This window comes from Globicephala melas, chromosome 16 (assembly GCF_963455315.2).
Source record: "Globicephala melas chromosome 16, mGloMel1.2, whole genome shotgun sequence".
Taxonomy (NCBI): domain Eukaryota; kingdom Metazoa; phylum Chordata; class Mammalia; order Artiodactyla; family Delphinidae; genus Globicephala; species Globicephala melas.
In genome coordinates this window covers 21,822,383-21,835,762 of record NC_083329.1, presented here as the reverse complement: position 1 = coordinate 21,835,762, position 13,380 = coordinate 21,822,383, and the positions used below count along the sequence as shown (strand labels likewise).

Sequence of the window (13,380 nt, the reverse complement as noted above, 5' to 3'; positions counted from 1 at the left end):
ACGAAAACACGATGACCCAAAATCTTTGAGAAGCAGCTTCTAAGAGGGAAGTTTATAGCAATACAATCCTACCTCAAGAAACAAGAAAAAACTTACACAACCTAACCTTACACCTTAAGCAATTAGAGAAAGAAGAACAAAAAAAAAAAACCCCAAAGTTAGCAGAAGGAAAGAAATCATAAAGATCAGATCAGAAATAAATGAAAAAGAAATGAAGGAAACAACAGCAAAGATGGACACAACTAAAGGCTGGTTCTTTGAGAAGATAAACAAAATTGATAAACCACTAGCCAGACTCATCAAGAAAAAAGGAGAAGACTCAAATCAACAGAATTAGAAATGGAAAAGGAGAAATAACAACTAACACTGTAGAAATACAAAGGATCATGAGAGATTACTACAAGCAACTATATGCCAATAAAATGGACAACCTGGAAGAAATGGACAAATTCTTAGAAAAGCTCAACCTTCTGAGACTAAATCAGGAAGAAATAGAAAATATAAACAGACCAATCACAAACACTGAAATTGAAACTGTGATTAAAAATCTTCCAACAAACAAAAGCCCAGGACCAGATGGCTTCACAGGCGAATTCTATCAAACATTTAGAGAAGAGCTAACGCCTATCCTTCTCAAACTCTTCCAAAATATAGCAGAGGGAGGAACACTCCCAAACTCATTCTACGAGGCCACCATCACTCTGATACCAAAACCAGACTAAGATGTCACAAAGAAAGAAAACTACAGGCCAATATCACTGATGAACACAGATGCAAAAATCCTCAACAAAATACTAGCAAACAGAATCCAACAACACATTAAAAGGATCATACACTATGATCAAGTGGGGTTTATCCCAGGAATGCAAGGATTCTTCAATATATGCAAATCAATCAACGTGATACACCATATTAACAAACTGAAAGAGAAAAACCATATGATCATCTCAACAGATGCAGAGAAAGTTTTCGACAAAGTTCAACACACATTTATGATAAAAACCCTCCAGAAAATAGGCAAAGAGCGAACTTTCCTCAACATAATAAAGGCTATATAAGGCAAACCCACAGCCAACATCATCCTCAATGGTGAAAAACTGAAACCATTTCCACTAAGATCAGGAACAAGACAAGGTTGCCCACTCTCACCACCATTATTCAACATAGTTTTGGAAGTTTTAGCCATAGCAATCAGAGAAGAAAAAGAAAAAGAATCCAAATTGGAAAAGAAGAAGTAAAGCTGTTACTCTTTGCAGATGACATGATACTATACATACAGAATCCTAAAGATGCTACCAGAAAACTACTAGAGCTAATCAATGAATTTGGTAAAGTAGCAGCATACAAAATTAATGCACAGAAATCTCTTGCATTCCTATACACTAATGATGAAAAATCTGAAAGTGAACTTAAGAAAACACTCCCATTTACCATTGCAACAAAAAGAATAAAATATCTAGGAATAAACCTACCTAAGGAGACAAAAGACCTGTATGCAGAAAACTATAAGACACTGATGAAAGAAATTAAAGATGATACAAATAGATGGAGAGATATACCATGTTCTTAGATTGGAAGAATCAACATTGTGAAAATGACTCTACTACCCAAAGCAATCTACAGATTCAATGCAACCCCTATCAAACTACCACTGGCATTTTTCACAGAACTAGAACAAAAAAACTTCACAATTTGTATGGAAACACAAAAGACCCCAAATAGCTAAAGCAATCTTGAGAAAAACGGAGCTGGAGGAAACAGGCTCCCGGCTTCACACTATACTACAAAGCTATAGTAATCAAGACAGTATGGTACTGGCACAAAAAGAGAACTATAGATCAATGGAACAGGACAGAAAGCCCAGAGATTAAGCCCACGCACATATGGTCACCTTGTCTTTGATAAAGGAGGCAAGAATATACAATGGAGAAAGGACAGCCTCTTCAATAAGTGGTGCTGGGAAAACTGGACAGCTACATGTAAAAGAATGAAATGAGAACACTCCCTAACACCATACACAAAAACAAACTCAAAATGGATTAAAGACCTAAATGTAAGGCCAGACACTATAAAACTCTTAGCGGAAAACATATGCAGAGCACTCTATGACATAAATCACAGCAAGATCCTTTATGACCCACCTCCTAGAGAAATGGAAATAAAAACAAAAATAAACAAATGGGACTTATTGAAACTTAAAAGCTTTTGCACAGCAAAGGAAAGCATAAACAAGACGAAAAGCCAACCCTCGGAATAGGAGATAATATTTGCAAATGAAGCAACTGACAAAGGATTAATCTCCAAAATTTACAAGCATCTCATGCAGCTCCGTATCAAAAACACAAACAACCCAATCCAAAAATGGGCTGAAGACTTAAATAGACATTTCTCCGAAGAAGATATACAGATTGCCAACAAACACATGAAAGGATACTCAACATTACTAATCATTAGAGAAATGCAAATCAAAACTACAATGCGGTATCACCTCACACCGGTCAGAATGGCCATCATCAAAAAATCTACAAACAGTAAATGCTGGAGAGGGCGTGGAGAAAAGGGAACCCTCTTGCACTGTTGGTGGGAATGCAAGTTGATACAGCCACTATGGAGAACAGTTTCGATGTTTGTTAAAAAAATTAAAAATAAAACTACCATACGACCCAGCAATCCCACTACTGGGCATATACCCTGAGAAAACCAAAAAGAGCCATGTACCACCATGTTCACTGAAGCTCTATTTACAATAGCCAGGACATGGAAGCAACCTAGGTGTCCATCGAAAGATGAATGGATAAAGAAGATGTGGCATATATATACATTGCCACATTACTCAGTCATAAAAAGAAATGAAATTGAGCTATTTTTAGTGAGGTGGATGGACCTAGAGACTGTCATATAGAGTGAAGTAAGTCAGAAAGAGAAAAACAAATACCATATGCTAACACATATATATGGAATCTAAAAAAAAAAAAGGTTCTGAAGAACCTAGTGACAGGACAGGAATAAAGACATAGAGAATGGACTTGAGGACACGGCGAGGGGGAAGGGTAAGCTGAGATGAAGTGAGAGAGTGGCATGGACATATATACACTACCAAATGTAAAATAGCTAGCTAGTGGGAAGCAGCCGCATAGCACAGGGAGATCAGCTCAGTGCTTTGTGACCACCCAGAGGGGTGGGATAGGGAGGGTGGGAGGGAGATGCAAGAGGGAGGAGATATGGGGATATATGTATATGTATAGCTGATTCACCTTGTTATAAAGCAGAAACTAACACAACAATGTAAAGCAATTATACTCCAATAAAGATGTTAAAAAAAAAAAAAAAAGAAAATACCCAGTGCTAGTGAAATCACTGGGAAATGCACAGTCTGTTATTGCTTGTGGGCATATGAATCACCCTAACCATCTTGGAAAGTAATCTCAGGTATCTATTAACATTATAAATGCATTTGGTTTTGATACAGCAATATCCCCTTTAGGACTCTAGAGTACTTTACAAAGAGAAAATTACCCAAAATGTAACAACATGTTTACAAACATGTTTATTGAAGCACTATAGGTAATAGCAAATATTGTAGAAATCAGATAACAATCCAGTAAAAAGGTCACGGAGAAATAGTGTAGCTTGGAGTTAACAGAACACACTCAGGATCCATCTCTGACACTTACTGACTACATGAACATCGGGCACATTAATTTTTAAGCCTTAATTCTAAGCCTCACTTCTCTCATATGTAAACCTGGGATACTAGTAGTGCCTATTTTATAGGGTTGTTATGAGGATAAAAAGCACTGAAAATACTTCCTGGCTCAAAATAAGCACTACATAACTTAATTAAGGATGCAGTTGTTAAATTCAGTATACAACATCCATACTATTTAATGCTTATAAACCTGACCCATTTTTCTTAGTGTATTCATCTGGAAAGACACCCATAACTCATTGTTAAGTGAAAATAACAGGTTGTCAGAGTCCTATGAACAGTTACTCCTACTTTCTCAAACAAACAAAAAAGTGGTCCACATACGTATGTATGTGTTGGTATCTTTGAGTTGGGTCATAACGATACGGACAGAATCACACAAAACTCTTACCATCACCGACCTCAGGGAAGCTGGATCAGTGTGGACAGTAAAAGACTACTAACACTTTTTGTTTGCCTCTGCACTGTTTGGTTCATTATAATGAACATACTTTTCTTCTTGATTTTTTGAAAATGATAAGATTTAATCAAATGAATTTATAAAAGTCCAGGACCCCCAAGCAGCTCTGCATGACACAAATATGGGGATGGGAGTGGGAGTTACAAAGCTCAAAGGAATCCAGAATCCTAAGCACCCCCTGATCCTGCTGGGGAGCTTGGCTCTCTCCTGGGGGAGACTGGGAAGGCATTAAACATTTGCAAACACAGGGATGAATGAGTAGCATCACTGGATCTGTGTAACACAAAGAGCCCTTCTGCAGGGAAATTTCACACTCTAGCTTTATTCTTTTTCTCTTTTAGGATGACTACCCCCATTCTCTATTCTTGTATTTGTGGCTGACTGAAAGCTGGATTGTGTAGCACAACGTCCTTCAAAGCTGAGACTAATGATCTATCCAAGACGCTCTATGCTTTTCCCCTGGATGAGGAGTAGAAAGGGAGAGAAGCTTCCGGCTAATGGGAATCACCCACAGCGTTGGCAGAGATCACCGTCTTCAGGTCAGCTTCTGTCAGCCTGAATCCCTTGAGCTCTCCAGAAAGTACTGGCTGAAGCCAACCCCACAGAGATGCTGCTTCAAGGCACTCTACAGCCATTCTCTCCACAAAGACTCTACTGGGAAACATCTCTTGATAATCGCAGTGTGTAACATCCAAGGAGAAGCAAAGTGACTCCCGTGACAAGGAAACAGGGCTGGCTCCCAGTGCAGAATCAAATGGCCTAACCCATTCTCTCCGCCTTAACTATATGCTCCTTCATCCCACAAAAGCAGGTATTGCAGCTTGAGAAGTACATAACTGTGGAGATGTGTTCGGAAACCTGTGTTTCATGTGGATCAGAAAATAGGACACTAGGGAGTTCGAGAAGTCAGTCAGGCCAGGCAAGCTCTACAACAGACACACTGCAGGTTGTGTATCCCTTTAAGACAGTACACCTTTAGTCCTTCCAGAATTGCCTAGGGCTTCCTCACCCGCTAAGCCTCTCTCAGCAGAATGCTGATTACCCTGGCACAGAGGGAAAAAAGATGATAATTTCTTCTCAGAGATACTGTATCTAGATTTTGACATTTTATTTATCTCAACCTTTAAGCTTATCTTGCTTCAGTATGGTAAAATCGCCAGCTCTACCAAACCTCACAGCTTAATCCACTGGAAAGTAGAGAAGATACTGAGGTGTAGTTAATTGTCCTGTGTCAGATCATCCCCCTTTCCTCTCAGTTTGACTCCCTGAGTGAACAACAACACAAAACAAAAACAAAATCAACAACTTGCTCCAGGATTAAGGTGTAATCAATGGCAAGACCAACTGGGAACCAAAGCTCATTCATTTGGTACAGCGGCATCTCGCTCTGTCAGCCAGGGTTTGTGGACTCCGTGAGGTTGAAAGCCCTAGAACATCACTGCAAGGTCAGCTGCTTCTTGGCCTCTCTCCTATTCTAAGACCCCAGAGACGTTTGCCACTTGCCCCCTTTGGACTATTCAGCCGGTCAAAGTTGTAAAGAATGTGCGCTCAATCCAAAAGCGCGTGTATCTAGTTGTTGGGCAAGAAGCCATTTCCCTGTGGCCCAGTATTTTTCTGGAATAGGGCAAATGCTGCTCGAAATGTCACAGCACTTTGAAAACCCTATTTTTAATATACATATATGTATATAACAATCATATTATATATATATACATACATGTATACATATATATATGATTAAAATGTTGTTTACTTATGTACAGCAAGATCCCCCAGAAGACAGATGGGATTCTGGATGATCAATAAGCAGTGAAATGACTGAAGTTCATAACTAACATGCCTGTAAGTGTGTGGACTATTATTGACAAATCGTGTGACCTCGGCACACTGTAAAAATGTTTTGGGAGGATGCAATAACGCAAGTCAAGCACTGAGCATCGTGCCTGACACATCATGAGTGCTCCATCAAAGTTAATTTTTGTTATTGTCGTCATTATTTTCATGAGCAACAGCATCGCTGCCGTTACCATGAAACCAGCAAGGTGTTGGGTTTAAGGACGTAAAGTCTACTTGAGAAGAGAAAATATACACATGAGCAAAGTAAAGAAGCAACACTCCTGGGATCTGGCAGCTCTGGGTGCTGCGTAAGTATCTCCTTCAATACAATTACATGAGGCGGGTTACAGGCAAGTACAGTTCTCTCTCACTTTAACTGTCCAAAGATCTTTGTCTCTCTAAACAATGAAGTCCTGGAAGGCAGAACCTACACGCTATGGATCTAGGTACTCACCCAACTTTCCTTCCCTAGATAAGAACAATATAAGACCTAGAGGAGTTAATCAATTCATGTTTGTTGAATAAATGAGTGAGAAAGAGAGTTATATGTTAGTGACTATGCAGTAGAGACAAAATTGTAGTATTCACTGGTCTATGCAAAACCAGATACTTACTGAGCACTATCTACGTGCTAAGTCCTGCATTCAGTGCTGTGAGTGTCCTGAGTATCTCTAAAACCTGGCCTGTGCCCCTAAGAAGCCCCCGACGGCTGGCATAGGCAGGTTTTCTGAGAAGATTGCACAAGCTGGTACAGGAGAAAATGAGTCAACACTTAGCACTCTAGTCTCCTTCCAGATGACGTGGAATCATGAGGACCTCTCTTCCTGGTCCCATCCTTGACCCACCCAGGCCTGTCCCTCTCCACCTCTACGTTAACACCCCCAAAATGTCCCCTAAAGACCAAATATGGGCACCATGAGCCACTCAAAAAATGCAGCCCTGAAAAGCAATTGTGAAGTATTCTAAATATTCCCTTTTCTCCTTTCCTCTTTTCTAAATTGTCTTTTCAGGCATGTACTCTTCCATCAAAGTATTAAAACGAGCAGTTGCAATAACATAGAACACCTGCAGGAATCATTTGCCACATATGACATGTAGAACATCACACATATGGCAAGTGACTATTGTGGGTATGTTAGAAAAGCAAATAGAAATGGGTATATACACACACATATTACTTGTACATATGTGTATATTATGTGTATATATGCGCATGTGTGTATATGTATACGTATGTATATATCTTCCAGTGAGATTGATTCTAAGATGGAAAAGTCAGCAGGTCATTCTTGTCACGCTTTCCCAGGCTTAAGCCCACGGAGTTTGCTCCCTCAGAAGAGAGGTCTGGTACTATTGGAACGTGATGCTGTTTTTATTTCACTAAGCCCCTCCCTTAAGATAAGAAAAGAATATTCTTCCTGGACTGAGGCATCAGTAATAGTGCCCCATCAGAGAGAAAGAAGCACGCTGAGCGTGAGCTCCAGCAATCCAGGACAAGCTGTTCCTCACATCCCTCCAATATGCGCTTCCCAGGACTACTCAGGCTGGGAGTTACGGCTGCTCTGCCTCTGTCCCACTGAGACAGAACTGCACATCTTTTAATTTTCTAATATGCCAACGACACTTTACATGGCAGATGCACTACAGTAAAAGCTGGCTTTTACTTTCATTTATGCACATACATTAGAGAAACTTTCCAAGGAAGCATAAGCTTACTCAGAGATGCTGATGAATAGGTACTGAATTTAAACAATACAGCAGGAGTCAGGCCCTTAATGTATTAAAGAACTGTACTTTTTGAGGCTCCTACCAAACTTCCCACACTTGAAATCAGTTACATAAATTTCCTTGGGACAGAAACTCTGCATAATTGACCTCCTACTTGGGGAAAGAGCTCAATAATTGAAATGCCTGACAACAAACAAAAGAACAGAATCTAGCCTTTTCTTTGGTCTACTAGGGTTCTCCTAAGGCACAGGACAATTTATTTGGGGCTTCTTGTACACAATGTCAAGCCTAATAGAAAATAGACATCAGGTGAAAATGAAATTTAATGAACAATCTTCTTGTGAGGCCTGGTAGATTCCTCTGGGGTGTCTGGATAGACATGAGCCTCCTCTTGTATGACCACTGCAATCCCCAGTAAGGAGCAGGCCCCGAAACCAAATTGCTTCCATGTAAATCAACCTTCCCTCCCAAGCCACTGTTGACTGCACCGGGGGGGGGTGGGGGGGGGACACCTGACACAAACAGGGTGACTGCAGTCTTTCTCCCTAGACCTCAGCAGTGACACTGAAAGCCAAGAGGCAGCCTCTCCCAGTCATGTGAACTGACAGGTAATGGAACCCCCCCCCCCACTGATCTTATGTGGTCGACACTCACTAGCTTTGGTCTGCCCACAGACCACTCCCACCTTTCTGTATAACGACTCTCACTTAGTCTGTCTGTGCGTGTGTGAATATCATCTCCAGAGTTTGTCTCCACCCTCTCCCAGGTCAGGGATCATCATGTGATCCAGGCCTGACCAATTAGAGGACGTGCTCTCCTGGACTTCAGGGATTGGTTCGGGCATGGGCCCATGACACAGGCTGGTGGAGAAGAGCCAATCAGGAGTGAGATAAATCAATATTTTTTTAAGAAACAAAACGAAACAACAGAATGTATCGTTTCCAAGGAAAAAGGAGGAGAGAATAACTGCCTGGGCATTTGAGGACCTTCTTTTGTGCTAAATCCAATAAGTTAGTCTGCCCTTGAAGAATTTGTTCATTCATTTGAAAAAGTACTAATTGCCCACTCTATATGTGTGACGCAGTAGTGTGAATCCCAGAAATAAAGGCAAGCGTGTAAGTGTGTGTGTGCCCCTTTGTGCTGCAGAACCACAGAAGGGAAGCTGTGAAAGAATGTTGCCCTGGTAGCCTGCCTGGGTTCTGCAGACCTAGAGGTTACACTGATCCCCTCTGCAAAGATATCCTCATTCTTTAGTTTCTTCCCCAGTAAGCTCACAGATCAGTGAGAACTATGGGAACCAAAACGCATAAAGACAACCTAATAAGCAGTTTAGCAAAAGGATGTGACCAAAAGAAGAGGTCTATAAAAAGGAAGGGTCCAGCCTTCCTGGAAATAAACCCCAACCCATGGCTAAGGGAAACGAAGAGCAAACAGAGGAAGAAAGAGTACAAGGAACCAGAAACCTTCCCACCAGGAAACGGGGGTGGGGGTGAGCAGCCAGCCGAGGACATCATGTTTAAATAACACAGTAATTATTAGCTCAGCTTCCCTACCTCCAAAGCGAGCTCTCCGTGATGCTCCCCAGGTTATAGTCATAGAGCTTTGTCAAAATGAGAATCACCTGAAGGCAAAAGAAGAAATCCTGGTTAGTTTCAAACAATGACAATCTCATAGAACTGAAATGGCCCAAGCGAGGGCTTAGAATTCCTTTAATGGGCACTTCACGTAATTGAATGAGTTGTTGCAGCATCCCCTTACACAGATTGGGGAAGGGTTTGCCTGTGCCTTCCCTTAAACGGCTCAAGCCTGATGCCCTCCCTAACCTTCTCCCTCTCAGCCGGCAGCAAGACTTACCTGCCCATCCAGGCATTTCTTATCCTGGTGGGCTTAACACTTTCAGGAAAGCTAGCAGAGCTGTCAGATATGTGTCCTGCAAGGCAGCCACTGAGCAGGTGGCTGGGAGAGAGGAAGGTCAATGACACAGGTCCCAGCCCTGCTTGCTGTACCAGACGGGGCAGGTAACAGCCTCTCTGAGCCTCAACATGCTTTCTCTCAAAAAGCGTGGCCGTGAGGTCTTAAATTAGGTCATAAATGCAAATTACGCTTCAATTAGCATGGGGTTCTTCAATGCTAGCTCTTTCTCTTTCTTCTTCTCTGTGGGTTTGGCTTTATTTCTTCTGATCTCCCAATTTCTGGGAAAGCCACTGGACTGAAGCAACAAGGACTAAAGCAACAGCATTTTAACAGGCACAGATCTCTGTCTTATGGGGTCCTGAAGCTTACAGGATTTAGGGAGCCCTTCATAAGAAACAAGATATCAAAGTATGAGTTCCAATCTCCACACCCTGGGAAGGGGGCTACGCAATTAAGGGACTTGGAAACCTAAGCTTCATTCACTTCTCGGCAAATCTTCCCTAAGTCTAACCTGTTGCTCTTTTCAACCTCACTCAGAGGAAGCTAAACTATTTAGCTCATTCTTCTAGAATTCAACTCCTATGAACCATTTACTAGGAGCCCAGGATTTTGCCTGATGCCCAAAGGGAACATACCTACAGATGAGGCCTGGTGGTCTGGGATCCACTGAAACTCATGACCTGGCTCCGCCGCGTTAACTGAAGCACAAGAGTGCCATGACGCTTGGGAAAATACAACAGAGCAGTGTGTTTCTAACCATGGATGGTCTCCGCCCTTATTTGCTCTCCTCACATAATGAAAAGAACCTAATAGCTCTGCTTTGTTTTCTGCTGAGGTTCCTATTTCTCTCCTCATACTCATAACCTAGAACATTTGGCCCAGTCCTGCTGTTTCCAACTCAGCAGAAAAATGGTGACATCAACTTCCTGGATTTTCTCTGAAGGCCAAGGGCTCAGTTCTAGCCACAGTGAGCACAGAACAGTCTAACCTCGAATTCCAAGGCAGTAAGATGCCAAGAAGTGCTGAATCCTTCCAAGTTCTACCCTGCTAGCACCGGGCTTGCTTTACTGAAGAGCAGATTCTGATCCCTTCTTTCACAGCAAGCAAACTGGAGCTCCATGACCTTAGGTTTGCTCCAAGTTCAAGGGAACGAAGGACCACGGTCACCCCGAGACAGGCAGAAATCTGAGGACCTGTGCTCTAAGGCCACCCATCTCCTTAACCGCTGCACAGGCCTCCTGCAAGGATCTGTTCAAAACTTACTTCTTTAGCAAAACGTAAGCACGTGTGAGGCTCTGGGCACCGCATGGGCACGTCAGATGGCAGGCCTGCGGTGGGGGCATATGCTTAACAGATCCGTGTGCCAACTAAGTCGCTTGAAGTGCTAAATTTCAATCACCGCCATCCCAGGAATGCTGATCAGCGGCAGCGGGGTGGCTGTTTGAAGACAGAGTGATGTCACTGCTCCACCTCCATACGATTTTGCCAAGCAGGTCTATAAATCCCCCACCAAGAAAATGGGTGTGTGGGCATAAAGCATTTCTAGGTGGTTGCTCTCCTGCTGCAAGTAAACTAAATAATGAAGTTCAGCTGGTCACAAACTGCCCCTCCCATCCATCTGACGAGGGAATTCACTGGAGCCCCAGAGAAGGAAACTTTTTAACCCAGCATGTAATGGTGTGGAACCCCTCACACACACACAGAAGGTGTTTACGCAATTCACAGGCAGGCGGGCAGGGAGGTACAAATCCACTCCCTGACTCTTCCTGCTGGGCTAGTAAAACGAAAATGCCAGTGATACCCTCAGGCAGTTTGTCAATACTGCACCAGATGAGGTGTCATTTATGGCATTTCAAGGCATATCTGTTTGGATCAATCTAATCTTTGTTTTCAGAAAGAGAGCAAGAAAGAAGGGAGAACTGCTGACCTTTAGTTATGTTTTCAATCGATTATTTGAAGCTTTTCCCCTTTTTTTCCCTTTCCTGTCTATATGCGTTATTTACCACCTTACTTCGGGATGGTGACAGTCATTATATTAGGTCGGATTTGCTGTTGTTTGTTTTTCTGCTCTGGTTAATTAGCAATACTGTTCTACAGAATTAGCATCTGTTAAAGGGCCACAGCCAAAACGACCACCATTAGATGAGAAAAAGAGGTCAACGCAATTGTCTGCCTAGGCTGGTTCTGCTGTCTACCATTTTTGTGTATTTTTCAAACAAACAAACAAAAAATCACTGGAACTTATTGATCAAGTGAAATGCTATAAGTACTAAAAAATATATAAATCATCATTTATTTTTATTCATTTGGTAAACAATTTTCACGTATAGATTTAATTCCGAGTCCAAGTGTACAGCATTTAATTGTAAATCCAATCAATGAGAACAAGGCTGTTCTGATACTTTCACACAAAATGGAATATCTGTGAACATCTTGTTTTTTTCCTATATCTTGTTCTCATGATATAGTACCAAAATATCCTTGATTCAAAACAATAAGTGGTGACCATATGGTAATACCTTTTTTAGGTTCCTCTTTAAATCTTAGGATACTTTCTTTAAATAGCTATAATCTAAATATCTATGACTAGACAACCTCTACCTACATTGTGTCAGTACCTCAGTGCCCACTTATTTCTGGGACTTTCCACAGTGACATGTCTAAGGATCCCCCAACCAGTCTAGGAGCTGCTGTCACCGCAAGTCATCAGTCCTGTTCTTCTGCTGGGGCTCCTTCCTGCCATATCCACTGCTCATAAAGCTTCTGGGCGGGTGGGGGGGAGGGCGAGGAGGAACTTCATTTTCTCCATACTTATAAAGAGGATGTTGAAGCCTATCCACCAAGCTGCTGTTTTCAAATCGCTCATTCCTTGGAGGATGAGAAGGCACCAGAAACTGTGCCAGGCTCTGTGCAGGGATAAATGAGGGTCTTCAAGGGAATGAAGCTTCCTTTGTGGCTTCCTCCTCAGCAATGAGCTCAACAAACTATTACCTCTTTTTCCAGAGTCTCTGAAAGCTCCCACTGAATAATTCCACCAATTCCAGCCTCTCACCTGCCCCTCTGTATATAGGTATTAAGAAACCATCACGTAAAGAAAATGTAGTATTCCTAATGCCATCTGCAGCAACATGGATGGCCTAGAGATTATCATACTAAGTGAAGTAAGTCAGAAAGACAAGTACCCTATGATATCACTTACAACCGGAATCTAGCATATGACACAAATGAACTTATCTATGAAACAGAAACAGTCTCACAGACATAGAGAACAAACTTGTGGCTGCCAAGGGGGAGGCAGGGGTGGGGAGAGATGGATTGGGAGTTTAGGAGTAGTATATGAAAACTATTATATATAGAATGAATAAATAAGGTCCTACTGCATAGCACAGGGAACTACATTCAATATCCTGTGATAAACCATAAGGGAAAAGAGTATCAAAAAGAAATACAGTGTGTGTGTGTGTGTGTGTGTGTGTGTGTATAACTGAATCACTTTGCTGTACAGTAGAAATTAAAACAACATTGTAAATCAACTATCCTTCAATAAAATAAATTTCTAAAGAAGGAAAATGTAGTATAGTGGTCCACACAATGGAATATTATTCAGCCATAAAAAACGAAATCCTGCCATTTGTGCCAACACAGATGAACCTGGAGGGCATTTTGTTGGCAAAATAAGCCAGATAAAGAAATATAAATACTGTATCATTTATATGCAGAATCTAAAACAAAC

At 41.7% G+C, this 13,380-nt stretch overlaps 1 protein-coding gene across 8 annotated transcripts in view; it reads right to left on the bottom strand.

Moving 5' to 3' along the window:
- The window catches only part of LOC115844941 (VPS10 domain-containing receptor SorCS1), a 790,264-nt gene that overhangs the window by 359,850 nt on the left and 417,034 nt on the right, over positions 1-13,380 (bottom strand). For all 8 annotated transcript variants that reach the window (XM_060285969.1, XM_060285968.1, XM_060285966.1 and 5 more), the window contains one exon: positions 9,287-9,354. Coding sequence is in view for 6 of the 8 variants with exons in the window: in XM_060285966.1 (XP_060141949.1) it covers positions 9,287-9,354 (68 nt within the window). In the remaining 2 variants the exon portion in view is untranslated. The remainder of the gene's footprint in view (positions 1-9,286; positions 9,355-13,380) is intronic.